Below are 20,774 nucleotides of genomic sequence, written 5' to 3' on the forward strand. Positions count from 1 at the left end.
ATCAGTCAGTCACATTAGGGTTTTGATCCTCGAGAACACGGCCCTCCTCCTATTCAGTTCCTCTGCTCTGGGCTCAGTTCCTCCCCTCTTCTCTCCCTTTAATCTTTTTTCCTAAGTGCTACTTTGTTTATGGACTACAAATTGCTTCCTTCCTTCCTCCGGCAGCTAACCCCCTGGGGCCGGTGTGTGTTGTAATTACCACGGGGGTGACCTATAAACCCATATATACTGCTCAAAAAAATAAAGGGAACACTTAAACAACACATCCTAGATCTGAATGAAAGAAATAATCTTATTAAATACTTTTTTATTTACATAGTTGAATGTGCTGACAACAAAATCACACAAAAATAATCAATGGAAATCCAATTTATCAACCCATGGAGGTCTGGATTTGGAGTCACACTCAAAATTAAAGTGGAAAACCACACTACAGGCTGATCCAACTTTGATGTAATGTCCTTAAAACAAGTCAAAAAGAGGCTCAGTAGAGTGTGTGCCTCCACGTGCCTGTATGACCTCCCTACAACGCCTGGGCATGCTCCTGATGAGGTGGCGGATGGTCTCCTGAGGGATCTCCTCCCAGACCTGGACTAAAGCATCCGCCAACTCCTGGACAGTCTGTGGTACAACGTGGCGTTGGTGGATGGAGCGAGACATGATGTCCCAGATGTGCTCAATTGGATTCAGGTCTGGGGAACGGGCGGGCCAGTCCATAGCATCAATGCCTTCCTCTTGCAGGAACTGCTGACACACTCCAGCCACATGAGGTCTAGCATTGTCTTGCATTAGGAGGAACCCAGGCCAACCGCACCAGCATATGGTCTCACAAGGGGTCTGAGGATCTCATCTCGGTACCTAATGGCAGTCAGGCTACCTCTGGCGAGCACATGGAGGGCTGTTCGGCCCCCAAAGAAATGCCACCCCACACCATGACTGACCCACCGCCAAACCGGTCATGCTGGAGGATGTTGCAGGCAGCAGAACGTTCTCCACGGGCGTCTCCAGACTCTGTCACGTCTGTCACATGTGCTCAGTGTGAACCTGCTTTCATCTGTGAAGAGCACAGGGCGCCAGTGGCGAATTTGCCAATCTTGGTGTTCTCTGGCAAATGCCAAACGTCCTGCACGGTGTTGGGCTGTAAGCACAACCCCCAGCTGTGGACGTCGGGCCCTCATACCACCCTCATGGAGTCTGTTTCTGACCGTTTGAGCAGACACATGCACATTTGTGGCCTGCTGGAGGTCATTTTGCAGGGCTCTGGCAGTGCTTCTCCTGCTCCTCCTTGCACAAAGGCGGAGGTAGCGGTCCTGCTGCTGGGTTGTTGCCCTCCTACGGCCTCCTCCACATCTCCTGATGTACTGGCCTGTCTCCTGGTAGCGCCTCCATGCTCTGGACACTACGCTGACAGACACAGCAAACTTTCTTGCCACAGCACGCATTGATGTGCCATCCTGGATGAGCTGCACTACCTGAGCCACTTGTGTGGGTTGTAGACTCCGTCTCATGCTACCACTAGAGTGAAAGCACTGCCAGCATTCAAAAGTGACCAAAACATCAGCCAGGAAGCATAGGAAATGAGAAGTGGTCTGTGCTTACCACCTGCAGAACCACTGCTTTATTGGGGGTGTCTTGCTAATTGCCTATAATTTCCACCTGTTGTCTATTCCATTTGCACAACAGCATGTGAAATTTATTGTCAATCAGTGTTGCGTCCTAAGTGGACAGTTTGATTTCACAGAAGTGTGATTGACTTGGAGTTACATTGTGTTGTTTAAGTGTTCCCTTTATTTTTTTGAGCAGTGTATGACGGAAGTAATAATGCTGCTGTCTCTCCTGTCCATTCTACTTTGGACACCATTTTGAGATCTCTGGGTCCACCTCAAGTCTTAAGTGGCTTCTTTTTAATAATATAGATGCCTCACCCTCTTCTCTCGCTCTCCTTTGGAGAATGAACAGAATTATGTCTGATGTTCTGTGGTCAGAGGAGATGGGAAGGTGAATTATATCTGATGTTCTGTGGTCAGAGGAGATGGGAAGGTGAATTATGTCTGATGTTCTGTGGTCAGAGGAGATGGGAAGGTCACTCTGCTGTTAACCATTCGGTCTGTGTTGTCCTTCAGAAGAAAGAGCCACACAACAAAAACTTCCTTAGAAATCACTTTACTTTATTTAAATCAGCGACGTTAGGCAGTTACACTATGAACAATAAGAACATAAAAACAAAAAAGACAGGACAGAAACGTCAAATAAAAACATGAAAGATCCAGATAACAATCACTGCTCTTGGCACTGGATAGAACATTTATGAAAACAACAAATATTATATTAGGCTTGGGGGAGGGGGGGAAGTGCCTCCAATATACATGATGTTGTGATGGTGAGAGCCGGACTAGTGAACTTAAATAGCAGCTTTTTACTACGTCTCAGAGGACATGTTCCAAGCTGATTACACTTCAGCGGCCTGCCAGACGTCAGCGGCTGGAGAGGTGTTTAACATATCAGCTAACCACATCTAGGTCCAGTTAACCGGACTGATTAAGCCTGCTACTGGATTCAAAATGTATTCCAATGAAAAATCTCCATCGAGAATGTTTAGTCCAGGACAAATCTGTGTCTGGGGAACAGTTACCATAGGATGTAGCAATCTGATACCCGACTGTGAAGTCGATGACGTGGCATATAACCATTGGTTGTTGTGTGCTGCTCGACTGGAGCAGACCTAATAGTACAACTTTCAGATTGAACCATGTTTTAATATCATGACCCTCACGCAACCCCACTCCTGAACCCCCGACCTTTGAACCCCACTACCGTCACTAAGGTCAGAGGTCACATCCCTTATAATCATCTTCATTATCCTCATCATCATCATCAATTCTTCATTAAAAACAAGGAGGAATTTTCATGACATATAGTCCATTTTCAAATGGTCGTGCACCACAAAAACATAAAATGATGTAAAAAAAAAAAATGAAGGTAAAGAGGATCTGTATACATCCAACAGAAGAATCAAGACATCCCTCCCAAAAAGAGAAATGAATAAATCATGATATACAAAACAAAATACCATATAAAAACATGATCAGTCCACAATGAATAATGGTCTGTGTATATACTGGACTGGCCAAGCCTGTTTCAGAAACATCCTGATTGTGACGTCCTAGAAAGCTTATGGTAGGTTGTCTCTAAATACCCACAGATATAGGATCAGTCAACCCTAACCGTACCCGGACCTTAAAGGACCAGTGCAGTCCAAAAAAAGTGATTTACTAGTTTTTTTATATATCCATTTCCACACTATGAGGTTGGAATAATACTGTGAAATTGTTAAAATTATGATAATGCCCTTTTAGTGTAAGAGCTGTTTGAAAAGACTGCCTGAAAGTTCAGCCTGTTTTGGTGTCCACAAGTTCATCTGACTCTGGGTAAGTAGAAAAAAAGTCTTAATTGCCAAAATCTCACACTATCCCTTTAACCATTTGGGAAATGAGATAACATCTGACCCTGCATAAGCAATTAGGGACAGCTTCTAGCTACTCCTTTATGATAACATCTGACCCTGCATCAGCGATTAGGGACAGCTTCTAGCGACTCCTTTATGAAGAGGACAGGGAAGTTTGAAGTGATTGGTAAGGAGACAAGAGGTTTAACTGCTCTAGGGGTGGGTCTCAATAGTCTATCGTTGTTCTCCTCTCCTCGTCTCCTCGTCTGCATTAAGGTTGGGGACCATTCTGTTTTCACTTTCTTAAAAAAAAAAATCAAAACTGAAATTGACCTCAACCCTGATCTGCACTAGTCTGAAAAAAATAGCATAGTGTGGAAATAGACTCCTTGACTAACTTTCCATCATATTGCTTTCACCGTGTTGTGAAAATGTGAATTTCTTTCTTCAGGAGACTTGATATCCACCGTGAACTCTACTACCAACCCTGAGCTAAACTACACTAGGCCATCAGAAGACAGGAGGAGAGGAGGGCTGGAGGAGGGCAGGAGGAGTGGCGTCATCACTCCCTACGGTGATGCCGTGATTCTGTTGTATAGAGGAGGAAGATGGATAAATAGAGATCTAGTCTGCCATGGGGGAGGAAACCGTGTGTGTCTGTGTGTTTTACACATTCACCATTCTAGGTACTTCTCTATGATGACCCTTCAGTGTTTGTGTGAATATATGGATATTTATATGTTTGATTGTGTGTGTGTGTGTGTGTGTGTGTGGTCTTTAACATTGTGGAGGTCTTTATCTGACAGTGACTCCCAGTTTCTCCAGCACCCTGACACCTTTCTCCTGGTACTCCTCCCTGGTCAGCCAGAAGTTATCTTTGTCCTTCATGATGTCTGCCAGCACGGCCCCACCCAGGAACACCATGTGCTTACGTCGCGGCGGGTCCTCGATGCGGATCTTAAATTTCTACAGAGGGGGGCGGGGCAATTCAGCATTATGTTCGAGGGGAGGAGTTTGGCACAGGATGGATAAATCATCATATAATGCCTAGTAATTCAGGATGCAAGGTGATTTGTAGAGCAGCGATTATATGTTCTACTTCTGTTGTGTACTATGAGCTGACTACTTAAGAGATGTTTCTTCTGTCTCCACCTAGTGGGTTAACTACAACACTGCACCATGTTGAGGAAGTGGGCCCTGTCCCAATACTTTTCAACATACATCCTTCCTCCCACCCTTCAGGTCCATTAGGGACCGGTTGTCCCTTAGACAGGTCATCATTGCGAATAACAATCTGTTATTGACTTACATTTATTAATAAAAGTGAAATAAAACAAAAGGTATTTTAAAAGAGTTGTTCTCACCGAGAGTTTGTCCACGTCACCTTTAAGCACGCGTTCCAGGTAGAGCTGTTTGAGCTCTCTCTCTAGTCGAGATGGAAGACCTGGATACATGGTGGAACCACCCGACAACACTATGTGTTTATAGAACTCAGACCTGAGAGATGGGGGAGGCAGAGAGAAAAGGGGGGAGGCAGAGAGAAAGGTGGGGGGGAGGCAGAGAGAAAGGGGGGAGGCAGAGAGAAAGGTGGGGGGGGAGGCAGAGAGAAAGGTGGGGGAGGCAGAGAGAAAGGTGGGGGAGGCAGAGAGAAAGGGGGGAGAGGCAGAGAGAAAGGTGGGGGGAGGCAGAGAGAAAGGGGGGGAGGCAGAGAGAAAGGTGGGGGGAGGCAGAGAGAAAGGTGGGGGGAGGCAGAGAGAAAGGTGGGGGGGAGGCAGAGAGAAAGGGGGGGAGGCAGAGAGAAAGGGGGGAGGCAGAGAGAAAGGGGGAGGCAGAGAAAAAGAGGGGAGGCAGAGAAAAGAGGGGAGGCAGAGAAAAAGAGGGGAGGCAGAGAAAAGGGGGAGGCAGAGAGAAGGGGGGGCAGAGAGAAGGGGGGGCAGAGAGAAGGGGGGGCAGAGAGAGAGAGGGGGAGATTAAAACGGATGACGATAAAAAAAGTAGTGTGTATTGTCGGTCTCTGTGTGTGTGTGTGTATTGTCGGTCTGTGTGTGTGTGTGTGTGTGTGTGTGTGTGTGTGTGTGTGTGTGTGTGGGTGTGTGTGTGTGTATTGTCGGTCTGTGTGTCTGTGTGTATTGTTGTTGTGTGTTGTGTATATTGTTGGTCTGTGTGTGTCTGTGTATATTGTTGGTCTGTGTGTGTCTGTGTATATTGTTGGTCTGTGTGTGTCTGTGTATATTGTTGGTCTGTGTGTGTCTGTGTATATTGTTGGTCTGTGTGTGTCTGTGTATATTGTTGGTCTGTGTGTGTGTGTTAGTTACCTGGTGTCGATGTCGGCTGCATGGATAGTGTTGAAGAGCAGCTCTGCCACCCCTACTCCCTCTACGTTGATGAGATGGGGCTGGAACAAAGCCTCTGGAGCCTCGAAACGCTCCCCTCCCACCTTGATCACCCTGCCGTCTGGGAGCTGGAGGGAGGGAGGGAGGGATAGAAAGTCAGAGGGTGGTGTGGATATGGTGTTCAGGCTTACGTGTGGTGAATGTGTAGTACAGTGTCTTGTTGATGATCACCTGTGGTGGTGAGTGTGTGTGTGCATTTACTGTAAACCGTGTTCATCTGTATTTTAAGCATTGTGTGTGTCTTTGTAGCGTGTGTGTGTGTGTGTGTGTGTGTGTGTAGCGTGTGTGGGTGTAAAGGCTCTATTCAGCTCAGCCCGTGGGAGGAAGTAGAGAGCTGCCCAGCCACCGCCGCCCTGTGGCCACACAGGATATGATGTCGCACGCCCCCACAGACACACTACCGACCTTGTCTTACACACACACGCTACACACACACTTAAGTTGCGTTTGTGTTTTTTAATGCGTTCCCTTCTTATGAAAGAAAAGCAAGATCATGGAAGAATATTCCACCCACATGCTCTCTGGAAGCTGCTCAGCACTTCCTGGTTCCTCTGAAGCTCCACCGACATTAACATACAGAGACCAATCCAGTTTTTAGCCTCGTGTGGTGTGGTGGTATATTCTGTTACTCATCAGCTACTCAGAGTCGTGTGGTGGTATATTCTGTTACTCATCAGCTGCTCAGAGTCGTGTGGTGGTATATTCTGTTACTCATCAGCTGCTCAGAGTCGTGTGGTGGTATATTCTGTTACTCATCAGCTGCTCAGAGTCGTGTGGTGTGGTGGTATATTCTGTTACTCATCAGCTGCTCAGAGTCGTGTGGTGTGGTGGTATATTCTGTTACTCATCAGCTGCTCAGAGTCGTGTGGTGTGGTGGTATATTCTGTTACTCATCAGCTACTCAGAGTCGTGGTGTGGTGGTATATTCTGTTACTCATCAGCTGCTCAGAGTCGTGTGGTGTGGTGGTATATTCTGTTACTCATCAGCTGCTCAGAGTCGTGTGGTGTGGTGGTATATTCTGTTACTCATCAGCTGCTCAGAGTCGTGTGGTGTGGTGGTATATTCTGTTACTCATCAGCTGCTCAGAGTCGTGTGGTGTGGTGGTATATTCTCTTACTCATCAGCTGCTCAGAGTCGTGTGGTGTGGTGGTATATTCTGTTACTCATCAGCTACTCAGAGTCGTGTGGTGGTATATTCTGTTACTCATCAGCTGCTCAGAGTCGTGTGTGTGGTGGTATATTCTGTTACTCATCAGCTGCTCAGAGTCGTGTGGTGTGGTGGTATATTCTGTTACTCATCAGCTACTCAGAGTCGTGTGGTGGTATATTCTGTTACTCATCAGCTACTCAGAGTCGTGTGGTGTGGTGGTATATTCTCTTACTCATCAGCTGCTCAGAGTCGTGTGGTGTGGTGGTATATTCTGTTACTCATCAGCTGCTCAGAGTGGTGTGGTGGTATATTCTGTTACTCATCAGCTGCTCAGAGTGGTGTGGTGGTATATTCTGTTACTCATCAGCTGCTCAGAGTCGTGTGGTGGTATATTCTGTTACTCATAAGCTACTCAGAGTCGTGTGGTGGTATATTCTGTTACTCATCAGCTGCTCTGAGTGGTGTGGTGGTATATTCTGTTACTCATCAGCTGCTCAGAGTCGTGTGGTGGTATATTCTGTTACTCATCAGCTGCTCAGAGTCGTGTGGTGGTATATTCTGTTACTCATAAGCTGCTCAGAGTCGTGTGGTGGTATATTCTGTTACTCATCAGCTGCTCAGAGTCGTGTGGTGTGGTGGTATATTCTCTTACTCATCAGCTGCTCAGAGTCGTGTGGTGTGGTGGTATATTCTGTTACTCATCAGCTGCTCAGAGTGGTGTGGTGGTATATTCTGTTACTCATCAGCTGCTCAGAGTGGTGTGGTGGTATATTCTGTTACTCATCAGCTGCTCAGAGTCGGTGTGGTGGTATATTCTGTTACTCATAAGCTACTCAGAGTCGTGTGGTGGTATATTCTGTTACTCATCAGCTGCTCTGAGTGGTGTGGTGGTATATTCTGTTACTCATCAGCTGCTCAGAGTCGGTGTGGTGGTATATTCTGTTACTCATCAGCTGCTCAGAGTCGTGTGGTGGTATATTCTGTTACTCATAAGCTGCTCAGAGTCGTGTGGTGGTATATTCTGTTACTCATCAGCTGCTCAGAGTCGTGGTGTGGTGGTATATTCTGTTACTCATCAGCTGCTCAGAGTCGTGTGGTGTGGTGGTATATTCTGTTACTCATCAGCTGCTCAGAGTCGTGTGGTGTGGTGGTATATTCTGTTACTCATCAGCTACTCAGAGTCGTGTGGTGGTATATTCTGTTACTCATCAGCTGCTCAGAGTCGTGTGGTGTGGTGGTATATTCTGTTACTCATCAGCTGCTCAGAGTCGTGTGGTGTGGTGGTATATTCTCTTACTCATCAGCTGCTCAGAGTCGTGTGGTGTGGTGGTATATTCTGTTACTCATCAGCTGCTCAGAGTCGTGTGGTGTGGTGGTATATTCTCTTACTCATCAGCTGCTCAGAGTCGTGTGGTGTGGTGGTATATTCTGTTACTCATCAGCTGCTCAGAGGGTGGTGTGGTGGTATATTCTGTTACTCATCAGCTGCTCAGAGTGGTGTGGTGGTATATTCTGTTACTCATCAGCTGCTCAGAGTCGTGTGGTGGTATATTCTGTTACTCATAAGCTACTCAGAGTCGTGTGGTGGTATATTCTGTTACTCATCAGCTGCTCTGAGTGGTGTGGTGGTATATTCTGTTACTCATCAGCTGCTCAGAGTCGTGTGGTGGTATATTCTGTTACTCATCAGCTGCTCAGAGTCGTGTGGTGGTATATTCTGTTACTCATAAGCTGCTCAGAGTCGTGTGGTGGTATATTCTGTTACTCATCAGCTGCTCAGAGTCGTGTGGTGTGGTGGTATATTCTCTTACTCATCAGCTGCTCAGAGTCGTGTGGTGTGGTGGTATATTCTGTTACTCATCAGCTGCTCAGAGTGGTGTGGTGGTATATTGTGTTACTCATAAGCTACTCAGAGTCGTGTGGTGGTATATTCTGTTACTCATCAGCTGCTCAGAGTCGTGTGGTGGTATATTCTGTTACTCATAAGCTGCTCAGAGTCGTGTGGTGGTATATTCTGTTACTCATCAGCTGCTCAGAGTCGTGTGGTGTGGTGGTATATTCTCTTACTCATCAGCTGCTCAGAGTCGTGTGGTGTGGTGGTATATTCTGTTACTCATCAGCTGCTCAGAGTGGTGTGGTGGTATATTCTGTTACTCATCAGCTGCTCAGAGTCGTGTGGTGGTATATTCTGTTACTCATCAGCTGCTCAGAGTCGTGTGGTGTGGTGGTATATTCTCTTACTCATCAGCTGCTCAGAGTCGTGTGGTGTGGTGGTATATTCTGTTACTCATCAGCTGCTCAGAGTGGTGTGGTGGTATATTCTGTTACTCATCAGCTGCTCAGAGTCGTGTGGTGGTATATTCTGTTACTCATAAGCTGCTCAGAGTCGTGTGGTGGTATATTCTGTTACTCATCAGCTGCTCAGAGTCGTGTGGTGGTATATTCTGTTACTCATCAGCTGCTCAGAGTCGTGTGGTGTGGTGGTATATTCTGTAACTCTTCAGCTGCTCAGAGTCGTGTGGTGATATATTCTGTTACTCATCAGCTGCTCAGAGTCGTGTGGTGGTATATTCTGTTACTTATCAGCTACTCAGAGTCGTGTGGTGGTATATTCTGTTACTCATCAGCTGCTCTGAGTGGTGTGGTGGTATATTCTGTTACTCATCAGCTGCTCTGAGTGGTGTGGTGGTATATTCTGTTACTCATCAGCTGCTCAGAGTGGTGTGGTGGTATATTCTGTTACTCATCAGCTGCTCAGAGTCGTGTGGTGGTATATTCTGTTACTCATAAGCTGCTCAGAGTCGTGTGGTGGTATATTCTGTTACTCATCAGCTGCTCAGAGTCGTGTGGTGTGGTGGTATATTCTGTTACTCATCAGCTGCTCAGAGTCGTGTGGTGTGGTGGTATATTCTGTTACTCATCAGCTGCTCAGAGTCGTGTGGTGGTATATTCTGTTACTCATCAGCTGCTCAGAGTCGTGTGGTGGTATATTCTGTTACTCATCAGCTGCTCAGAGTCGTGTGGTGGTATATTCTGTTACTCATCAGCTGCTCAGAGTCGTGTGGTGTGGTGGTATATTCTGTTACTCATCAGCTGCTCAGAGTCGTGTGGTGGTATATTCTGTTACTCATCAGCTACTCAGAGTCGTGTGGTGGTATATTCTGTTACTCATCAGCTGCTCTGAGTGGTGTGGTGGTATATTCTGTTACTCATCAGCTGCTCAGAGTCGTGTGGTGGTATATTCTGTTACTCATCAGCTGCTCAGAGTCGTGTGGTGTGGTGGTATATTCTGTTACTCATCAGCTGCTCAGAGTCGTGTGGTGGTATATTCTGTTACTCATCAGCTGCTCAGAGTCGTGTGGTGTGGTGGTATATTCTGTTACTCATCAGCTGCTCAGAGTCGTGTGGTGGTATATTCTGTTACTCATCAGCTGCTCAGAGTCGTGTGGTGTGGTGGTATATTCTGTTACTCATCAGCTGCTCAGAGTCGTGTGGTGTGGTGGTATATTCTCTTACTCATCAGCTGCTCAGAGTCGTGTGGTGTGGTGGTATATTCTGTTACTCATCAGCTGCTCAGAGTCGTGTGGTGGTATATTCTGTTACTCATCAGCTGCTCAGAGTCGTGTGGTGGTATATTCTGTTACTCATCAGCTGCTCAGAGTCGTGTGGTGTGGTGGTATATTCTGTTACTCATCAGCTGCTCAGAGTCGGTGTGGTGGTATATTCTGTTACTCATCAGCTGCTCAGAGTCGTGTGGTGTGGTGGTATATTCTGTTACTCATCAGCTGCTCAGAGTCGTGTGGTGTGGTGGTATATTCTGTTACTCATCAGCTGCTCAGAGTCGTGTGGTGTGGTGGTATATTCTGTTACTCATCAGCTGCTCAGAGTCGTGTGGTGGTATATTCTGTTACTCATCAGCTGCTAAGAGTCGTGTGGTGGTATATTCTGTTACTCATCAGCTGCTCAGAGTCGTGTGGTGTGGTGGTATATTCTGTTACTCATCAGCTACTCAGAGTCGTGTGGTGGTATATTCTGTTACTCATCAGCTACTCAGAGTCGTGGTGTGGTGGTATATTCTGTTACTCATCAGCTGCTCAGAGTCGTGTGGTGTGGTGGTATATTCTGTTACTCATCAGCTGCTCAGAGTGGTGTGGTGGTATATTCTGTTACTCATCAGCTGCTCAGAGTCGTGTGGTGGTATATTCTGTTACTCATAAGCTACTCAGAGTCGTGTGGTGGTATATTCTGTTACTCATCAGCTGCTCTGAGTGGTGTGGTGGTATATTCTGTTACTCATCAGCTGCTCAGAGTCGTGTGGTGGTATATTCTGTTACTCATCAGCTGCTCAGAGTGGTGTGGTGGTATATTCTGTTACTCATAAGCTGCTCAGAGTCGTGTGGTGGTATATTCTGTTACTCATCAGCTGCTCAGAGTCGTGTGGTGTGGTGGTATATTCTCTTACTCATCAGCTGCTCAGAGTCGTGTGGTGTGGTGGTATATTCTGTTACTCATCAGCTGCTCAGAGTGGTGTGGTGGTATATTCTGTTACTCATAAGCTGCTCAGAGTCGTGTGGTGGTATATTCTGTTACTCATCAGCTGCTCAGAGTCGTGTGGTGGTATATTCTGTTACTCATAAGCTGCTCAGAGTCGTGTGGTGGTATATTCTGTTACTCATCAGCTGCTCAGAGTCGTGTGGTGTGGTGGTATATTCTCTTACTCATCAGCTGCTCAGAGTCGTGTGGTGTGGTGGTATATTCTGTTACTCATCAGCTGCTCAGAGTGGTGTGGTGGTATATTCTGTTACTCATCAGCTGCTCAGAGTCGTGTGGTGGTATATTCTGTTACTCATCAGCTGCTCAGAGTCGTGTGGTGTGGTGGTATATTCTCTTACTCATCAGCTGCTCAGAGTCGTGTGGTGTGGTGGTATATTCTGTTACTCATCAGCTGCTCAGAGTGGTGTGGTGGTATATTCTGTTACTCATCAGCTGCTCAGAGTCGTGTGGTGGTATATTCTGTTACTCATAAGCTGCTCAGAGTCGTGTGGTGGTATATTCTGTTACTCATCAGCTGCTCAGAGTCGGTGTGGTGGTATATTCTGTTACTCATCAGCTGCTCAGAGTCGTGTGGTGTGGTGGTATATTCTGTTACTCTTCAGCTGCTCAGAGTCGTGTGGTGATATATTCTGTTACTCATCAGCTGCTCAGAGTCGTGTGGTGGTATATTCTGTTACTTATCAGCTACTCAGAGTCGTGTGGTGGTATATTCTGTTACTCATCAGCTGCTCTGAGTGGTGTGGTGGTATATTCTGTTACTCATCAGCTGCTCTGAGTGGTGTGGTGGTATATTCTGTTACTCATCAGCTGCTCAGAGTCGTGTGGTGGTATATTCTGTTACTCATCAGCTGCTCAGAGTCGGTGTGGTGGTATATTCTGTTACTCATAAGCTGCTCAGAGTCGTGTGGTGGTATATTCTGTTACTCATCAGCTGCTCAGAGTCGTGTGGTGTGGTGGTATATTCTGTTACTCATCAGCTGCTCAGAGTCGTGTGGTGTGGTGGTATATTCTGTTACTCATCAGCTGCTCAGAGTCGTGTGGTGGTATATTCTGTTACTCATCAGCTGCTCAGAGTCGTGTGGTGGTATATTCTGTTACTCATCAGCTGCTCAGAGTCGTGTGGTGGTATATTCTGTTACTCATCAGCTGCTCAGAGTCGGGTGGTGTGGTGGTATATTCTGTTACTCATCAGCTGCTCAGAGTCGTGTGGTGGTATATTCTGTTACTCATCAGCTACTCAGAGTCATGTGGTGGTATATTCTGTTACTCATCAGCTGCTCTGAGTGGTGTGGTGGTATATTCTGTTACTCATCAGCTGCTCAGAGTCGTGTGGTGGTATATTCTGTTACTCATCAGCTGCTCAGAGTCGTGTGGTGTGGTGGTATATTCTGTTACTCATCAGCTGCTCAGAGTCGTGTGGTGGTATATTCTGTTACTCATCAGCTGCTCAGAGTCGTGTGGTGTGGTGGTATATTCTGTTACTCATCAGCTACTCAGAGTCGTGTGGTGGTATATTCTGTTACTCATCAGCTGCTCAGAGTCGTGTGGTGTGGTGGTATATTCTGTTACTCATCAGCTGCTCAGAGTCGTGTGGTGTGGTGGTATATTCTCTTACTCATCAGCTGCTCAGAGTCGTGTGGTGTGGTGGTATATTCTGTTACTCATCAGCTACTCAGAGTCGTGTGGTGGTATATTCTGTTACTCATCAGCTACTCAGAGTCGTGTGGTGGTATATTCTGTTACTCATCAGCTGCTCAGAGTCGTGTGGTGTGGTGGTATATTCTGTTACTCATCAGCTACTCAGAGTCGTGTGGTGGTATATTCTGTTACTCATCAGCTACTCAGAGTCGTGTGGTGTGGTGGTATATTCTCTTACTCATCAGCTGCTCAGAGTCGTGTGGTGTGGTGGTATATTCTGTTACTCATCAGCTGCTCAGAGTGGTGTGGTGGTATATTCTGTTACTCATCAGCTGCTCAGAGTGGTGTGGTGGTATATTCTGTTACTCATCAGCTGCTCAGAGTCGTGTGGTGGTATATTCTGTTACTCATAAGCTACTCAGAGTCGTGTGGTGGTATATTCTGTTACTCATCAGCTGCTCTGAGTGGTGTGGTGGTATATTCTGTTACTCATCAGCTGCTCAGAGTCGTGTGGTGGTATATTCTGTTACTCATCAGCTGCTCAGAGTCGTGTGGTGGTATATTCTGTTACTCATAAGCTGCTCAGAGTCGTGTGGTGGTATATTCTGTTACTCATCAGCTGCTCAGAGTCGGTGTGGTGTGGTGGTATATTCTGTTACTCATCAGCTGCTCAGAGTCGTGTGGTGTGGTGGTATATTCTGTTACTCATCAGCTGCTCTGAGTGGTGTGGTGGTATATTCTGTTACTCATCAGCTGCTCAGAGTCGTGTGGTGGTATATTCTGTTACTCATCAGCTGCTCAGAGTCGTGTGGTGTGGTGGTATATTCTCTTACTCATCAGCTGCTCAGAGTCGTGTGGTGTGGTGGTATATTCTGTTACTCATCAGCTGCTCAGAGTGGTGTGGTGGTATATTCTGTTACTCATCAGCTGCTCAGAGTGGTGTGGTGGTATATTCTGTTACTCATCAGCTGCTCAGTCGTGTGGTGGTATATTCTGTTACTCATAAGCTACTCAGAGTCGTGTGGTGGTATATTCTGTTACTCATCAGCTGCTCTGAGTGGTGTGGTGGTATATTCTGTTACTCATCAGCTGCTCAGAGTCGTGTGGTGGTATATTCTGTTACTCATCAGCTGCTCAGAGTCGTGTGGTGGTATATTCTGTTACTCATAAGCTGCTCAGAGTCGTGTGGTGGTATATTCTGTTACTCATCAGCTGCTCAGAGTCGTGTGGTGTGGTGGTATATTCTCTTACTCATCAGCTGCTCAGAGTCGTGTGGTGTGGTGGTATATTCTGTTACTCATCAGCTGCTCAGAGTGGTGTGGTGGTATATTCTGTTACTCATCAGCTGCTCAGAGTCGTGTGGTGGTATATTCTGTTACTCATCAGCTGCTCAGAGTCGTGTGGTGTGGTGGTATATTCTCTTACTCATAAGCTGCTCAGAGTCGTGTGGTGTGGTGGTATATTCTGTTACTCATCAGCTGCTCAGAGTGGTGTGGTGGTATATTCTGTTACTCATCAGCTGCTCAGAGTCGTGTGGTGGTATATTCTGTTACTCATAAGCTGCTCAGAGTCGGTGTGGTGGTATATTCTGTTACTCATCAGCTGCTCAGAGTCGTGTGGTGGTATATTCTGTTACTCATCAGCTGCTCAGAGTCGTGTGGTGTGGTGGTATATTCTGTTACTCTTCAGCTGCTCAGAGTCGTGTGGTGGTATATTCTGTTACTCATCAGCTGCTCAGAGTCGTGTGGTGGTATATTCTGTTACTTATCAGCTACTCAGAGTCGTGTGGTGGTATATTCTGTTACTCATCAGCTGCTCTGAGTGGTGTGGTGGTATATTCTGTTACTCATCAGCTGCTCTGAGTGGTGTGGTGGTATATTCTGTTACTCATCAGCTGCTCAGAGTCGTGTGGTGTGGTGGTATATTCTGTTACTCATCAGCTGCTCAGAGTCGTGTGGTGTGGTGGTATATTCTGTTACTCATAAGCTGCTCAGAGTCGTGTGGTGGTATATTCTGTTACTCATCAGCTGCTCAGAGTCGTGTGGTGGTATATTCTGTTACTCATCAGCTGCTCAGAGTCGTGTGGTGTGGTGGTATATTCTGTTACTCATCAGCTGCTCAGAGTCGTGTGGTGTGGTGGTATATTCTGTTACTCATCAGCTGCTCAGAGTCGTGTGGTGGTATATTCTGTTACTCATCAGCTGCTCAGAGTCGTGTGGTGTGGTGGTATATTCTGTTACTCTTCAGCTGCTCAGAGTCGTGTGGTGGTATATTCTGTTACTCATCAGCTACTCAGAGTCGTGTGGTGGTATATTCTGTTACTCATCAGCTGCTCAGAGTCGTGTGGTGTGGTGGTATATTTGGTTACTTATCAGCTGCTCAGAGTCGTGTGGTGTGGTGGTATATTCTGTTACTCATCAGCTGCTCAGAGTCGTGTGGTGGTATATTCTGTTAATCATCAGCTGCTCAGAGTCGTGTGGTGGTATATTCTGTTACTCATCAGCTGCTCAGAGTCGTGTGGTGTGGTGGTATATTCTGTTACTCATCAGCTGCTCAGAGTCGTGTGGTGTGGTGGTATATTCTGTTACTCATCAGCTGCTCAGAGTCGTGTGGTGGTATATTCTGTTACTCATCAGCTGCTCAGAGTCGTGTGGTGTGGTGGTATATTCTGTTACTCTTCAGCTGCTCAGAGTCGTGTGGTGTGGTGGTATATTCTGTTACTCATCAGCTGCTCAGAGTGGTGTGGTGGTATATTCTGTTACTCATCAGCTGCTCAGAGTCGTGTGGTGGTATATTCTGTTACTCATCAGCTGCTCAGAGTCGTGTGATGGTATATTCTGTTACTCATCAGCTGCTCAGAGTCGTGTGGTGTGGTGGTATATTCTGTTACTCATAAGCTACTCAGAGTCGTGTGGTGGTATATTCTGTTACTCATCAGCTGCTCTGAGTGGTGTGGTGGTATATTCTGTTACTCATCAGCTGCTCAGAGTCGTGTGGTGGTATATTCTGTTACTCATCAGCTGCTCAGAGTCGTGTGGTGGTATATTCTGTTACTCATCAGCTACTCAGAGTCGTGTGGTGGTATATTCTGTTACTCATCAGCTGCTCAGAGTCTGTGTGGTGGTATATTCTGTTACTCATCAGCTGCTCAGAGTCGTGTGGTGTGGTGGTATATTCTGTTACTCATCAGCTGCTCAGAGTCGTGTGGTGGTATATTCTGTTACTCATCAGCTGCTCAGAGTCGTGTGGTGGTATATTCTGTTACTCATCAGCTGCTCAGAGTCGTGTGGTGTGGTGGTATATTCTGTTACTCATCAGCTGCTCAGAGTCGTGTGGTGTGGTGGTATATTCTGTTACTCATCAGCTGCTCAGAGTCGTGTGGTGGTATATTCTGTTACTCATCAGCTGCTCAGAGTCGTGTGGTGTGGTGGTATATTCTGTTACTCTTCAGCTGCTCAGAGTCGTGTGGTGGTATATTCTGTTACTCATCAGCTACTCAGAGTCGTGTGGTGGTATATTCTGTTACTCATCAGCTGCTCTGAGTGGTGTGGTGGTATATTCTGTTACTCATCAGCTGCTCTGAGTGGTGTGGTGGTATATTCTGTTACTCATCAGCTGCTCAGAGTCGTGTGGTGGTATATTCTGTTACTCATCAGCTGCTCAGAGTCGTGTGGTGGTATATTCTGTTACTCATAAGCTGCTCAGAGTCGTGTGGTGGTATATTCTGTTACTCATCAGCTGCTCAGAGTCGTGTGGTGTGGTGGTATATTTGGTTACTCATCAGCTGCTCAGAGTCGTGTGGTGTGGTGGTATATTCTGTTACTCATCAGCTGCTCAGAGTCGTGTGGTGGTATATTCTGTTAATCATCAGCTGCTCAGAGTCGTGTGGTGGTATATTCTGTTACTCATCAGCTGCTCAGAGTCGTGTGGTGTGGTGGTATATTCTGTTACTCATCAGCTGCTCAGAGTCGTGTGGTGTGGTGGTATATTCTGTTACTCATCAGCTGCTCAGAGTCGTGTGGTGGTATATTCTGTTACTCATCAGCTGCTCAGAGTCGTGTGGTGTGGTGGTATATTCTGTTACTCTTCAGCTGCTCAGAGTCGTGTGGTGTGGTGGTATATTCTGTTACTCATCAGCTGCTCAGAGTGGTGTGGTGGTATATTCTGTTACTCATCAGCTGCTCAGAGTCGTGTGGTGGTATATTCTGTTACTCATCAGCTGCTCAGAGTCGTGTGATGGTATATTCTGTTACTCATCAGCTGCTCAGAGTCGTGTGGTGTGGTGGTATATTCTGTTACTCATAAGCTACTCAGAGTCGTGTGGTGGTATATTCTGTTACTCATCAGCTGCTCTGAGTGGTGTGGTGGTATATTCTGTTACTCATCAGCTGCTCAGAGTCGTGTGGTGGTATATTCTGTTACTCATCAGCTGCTCAGAGTCGTGTGGTGGTATATTCTGTTACTCATCAGCTACTCAGAGTCGTGTGGTGGTATATTCTGTTACTCATCAGCTGCTCAGAGTCTTGTGGTGGTATATTCTGTTACTCATCAGCTGCTCAGAGTCGTGTGGTGTGGTGGTATATTCTGTTACTCATCAGCTGCTCAGAGTCGTGTGGTGTGGTGGTATATTCTGTTACTCTTCAGCTGCTCAGAGTCGTGTGGTGGTATATTCTGTTACTCATCAGCTGCTCAGAGTCGTGTGGTGGTATATTCTGTTACTCATCAGCTACTCAGAGTCGTGTGGTGTGGTGGTATATTCTGTTACTCATCAGCTACTCAGTCGCGTGGTGGTATATTCTGTTACTCATCAGCTGCTCAGAGTCGTGTGGTGTGGTGGTATATTCTGTTACTCATCAGCTGCTCAGAGTCGTGTGGTGGTATATTCTGTTACTCATCAGCTGCTCAGAGTCGTGTGGTGGTATATTCTGTTACTCATCAGCTACTCAGAGTCGTGTGGTGGTATATTCTGTTACTCATCAGCTGCTCAGAGTCGTGTGGTGGTATATTCTGTTACTCATCAGCTGCTCAGAGTCGTGTGGTGTGGTGGTATATTCTGTTACTCATCAGCTGCTCAGAGTCGTGTGGTGTGGTGGTATATTCTGTTACTCATCAGCTGCTCAGAGTCGTGTGGTGGTATATTCTGTTACTCATCAGCTGCTCAGAGTCGTGTGGTGGTATATTCTGTTACTCATCAGCTACTCAGAGTCGGTGGTGTGGTGGTATATTCTGTTACTCATCAGCTACTCAGAGTCGTGTGGTGGTATATTCTGTTACTCATCAGCTGCTCAGAGTCGTGTGGTGTGGTGGTATATTCTGTTACTCATCAGCTGCTCAGAGTCGTGTGGTGGTATATTCTGTTACTCATCAGCTGCTCAGAGTCGTGTGGTGGTATATTCTGTTACTCATCAGCTGCTCAGAGTCGTGTGTGGTGGTATATTCTGTTACTCATCAGCTACTCAGAGTCGTGTGGTGGTATATTCTGTTACTCATCAGCTACTCAGAGTCGTGTGGTGGTATATTCTGTTACTCATCAGCTGCTCAGAGTCGTGTGGTGGTATATTCTGTTACTCATCAGCTACTCAGAGTCGTGTGGTGGTATATTCTGTTACTCATCAGCTACTCAGAGTCGTGTGGTGGTATATTCTGTTACTCATCAGCTGCTCAGAGTCTTGTGGTGGTATATTCTGTCCTTTTGTGCTACTTTTGAGGGGATAAAAGACTTCCTTTGGGGGTCATTGGGGGGTTCTATGCACCATAAATATGTTATTTTAGACTGAAGCTCCAGACAACGAAAAAAAGCTGCTAAACGCTATTCATACTCGACTGTTATTTACGGTCCAAAAATGTGGTCCAAAAGTTGTGAATTGGTCACTAGGGGTTTATTTACACTGACCGTGCAGGACTCAACCAGCAGAGGTTAGTTACTGACCTGGTAGGACAGTGGTACTGATCTGGTAGGACTGATCTGGTAGGACAGTGGTACTGATCTGGTAGGACTGACCTGGTAGGACAGTGGTACTGATCTGGTAGGACTGACCTGGTAGGACAGTGGTACTGATCTGGTAGGACTGACCTGGTAGGACAGTGCTACTGACCTGGTAGGACTGACCTGGTAGGACAGACCTGGTAGGACAGTGGTACTGACCTGGTAGGATTCGACCAGCACGGTGGTCTCCAGAGCCAGTTTCTGCTCCTGTTCGATGTTGTAACCCACGTAGCACAGCTTCTCCTTCATCATACGCACCGTCTCAAAGTCTGCAGAGTGGTTGAACGCATAGCCCCTCAGCAACAACAGCTGGAGATGAGAAGTAGAGAGGTGTTTCCACCGTGCTTATTAGGGGAAACCTAGTCAGTTGTACAACTGAATGCCTTCAACTGAAATGTGTGTTCCACATGTAACCCAACCCCTCTGAATCAGAGAGGTGCGGTGGGCTGCCTTAATCAACATCCACGTCTTTGGCACCCGGGGAACAGTGGGTTAACTGCCTTGTTCAGGGACAGAATTACAGATTTTTACCCTGTTAGCTCGGGGATTCTATCCAGCAACCTTTCGGTTACTGGCCCAACGCTCTAACCACTAGGCTACCTGCTGGTTACTGGCACAACGCTCTAACCACTAGGCTACCTGCTGGTGACTGGCCCAACGCTAACCACTAGGCTACCTGCTGGTTACTGGTCCAACACTCTAATCCACTAGGCTACCTGCTGGTTACTGGTCCAACACTCTAATCCACTAGGCTACCTGCTGGTTACTGGTCCAACGCTCTAACCACTAGGCTACCTGCTGGTTACTGGCCCAACTCTCTAACCACTAGGCTACCTGCTGGTTACTGGTCCAACGCTCTAACCACTAGGCTACCTGCTGGTTACTGGCCCAACGCTCTAAACCACTAGGCTACCTGCTGGTTACTGGCCCAACTCTCTAACCACTAGGCTACCTGCTGGTTACTGGCCCAACGCTCTAACCACTAGGCTACCTGCTGGTTACTGGTCCAACGCTCTAAACCACTAGGCTACCTGCTGGTTACTGGCCCAACTCTCTAACCACTAGGCTACCTGCTGGTTACTGGCCCAACTCTCTAACCACTAGGCTACCTGCTGGTTACTGGCCCAACGCTCTAACCACTAGGCTACCTGCTGGTTACTGGCCCAATCGCTAACCACTAGGCTACCTGCTGGTTACTGGTCCAACGCTCTAACCACTAGGCTACCTGCTGGTTACTGGCCCAACGCTCTAACCACTAGGCTACCTGCTGGTTACTGGCCCAACGCTAACCACTAGGCTACCTGCTGGTTACTGGTCCAACGCTCTAACCACTAGGCTACCTGCTGGTTACTGGCCCAACGCTCTAACCACTAGGCTACCCGCTGGTTACTAGTCCAACGCTCTAACCACTAGGCTTCCTGCTGGTTACTAGTCCAACGGTCCTTTTTCACAGGACAGAGAACTGGAACACAGTGAATGAGGACCGTAGCTGGATAGAGTACAACTACAGACCAAGCTGCATGGTCCAGTTGCATCGGGGACAAACATAACCCAATTCTCCTAACCTGCCGTGTTTCATTCTCCTAACCTGCCGCGTTTCATTCTCC

The 20,774-nt window shown here is 46.9% G+C and overlaps 1 protein-coding gene across 1 annotated transcript in view; it reads right to left on the reverse strand.

Annotated features, from left to right (window-relative positions):
* Nucleotides 1-2,147: 2,147 nt before the first annotated feature.
* The window catches only part of LOC106613810 (actin-related protein 2-A), a 29,697-nt gene continuing 11,070 nt past the window's right edge, over nt 2,148-20,774 (reverse strand). The window contains exons 6-9 of the mRNA XM_045714161.1: nt 19,327-19,476; nt 5,761-5,906; nt 4,810-4,942; nt 2,148-4,411 (exon numbers count right to left, since the gene is read on the reverse strand). Of these exons, the coding sequence (XP_045570117.1) occupies nt 4,241-4,411; nt 4,810-4,942; nt 5,761-5,906; nt 19,327-19,476 (600 nt within the window). The 3' untranslated portion in view covers nt 2,148-4,240. The remainder of the gene's footprint in view (nt 4,412-4,809; nt 4,943-5,760; nt 5,907-19,326; nt 19,477-20,774) is intronic.

This window comes from Salmo salar, unplaced genomic scaffold, assembly GCF_905237065.1.
Source record: "Salmo salar unplaced genomic scaffold, Ssal_v3.1, whole genome shotgun sequence".
In the NCBI taxonomy this organism is placed as follows: Eukaryota; Metazoa; Chordata; class Actinopteri; order Salmoniformes; family Salmonidae; genus Salmo; species Salmo salar.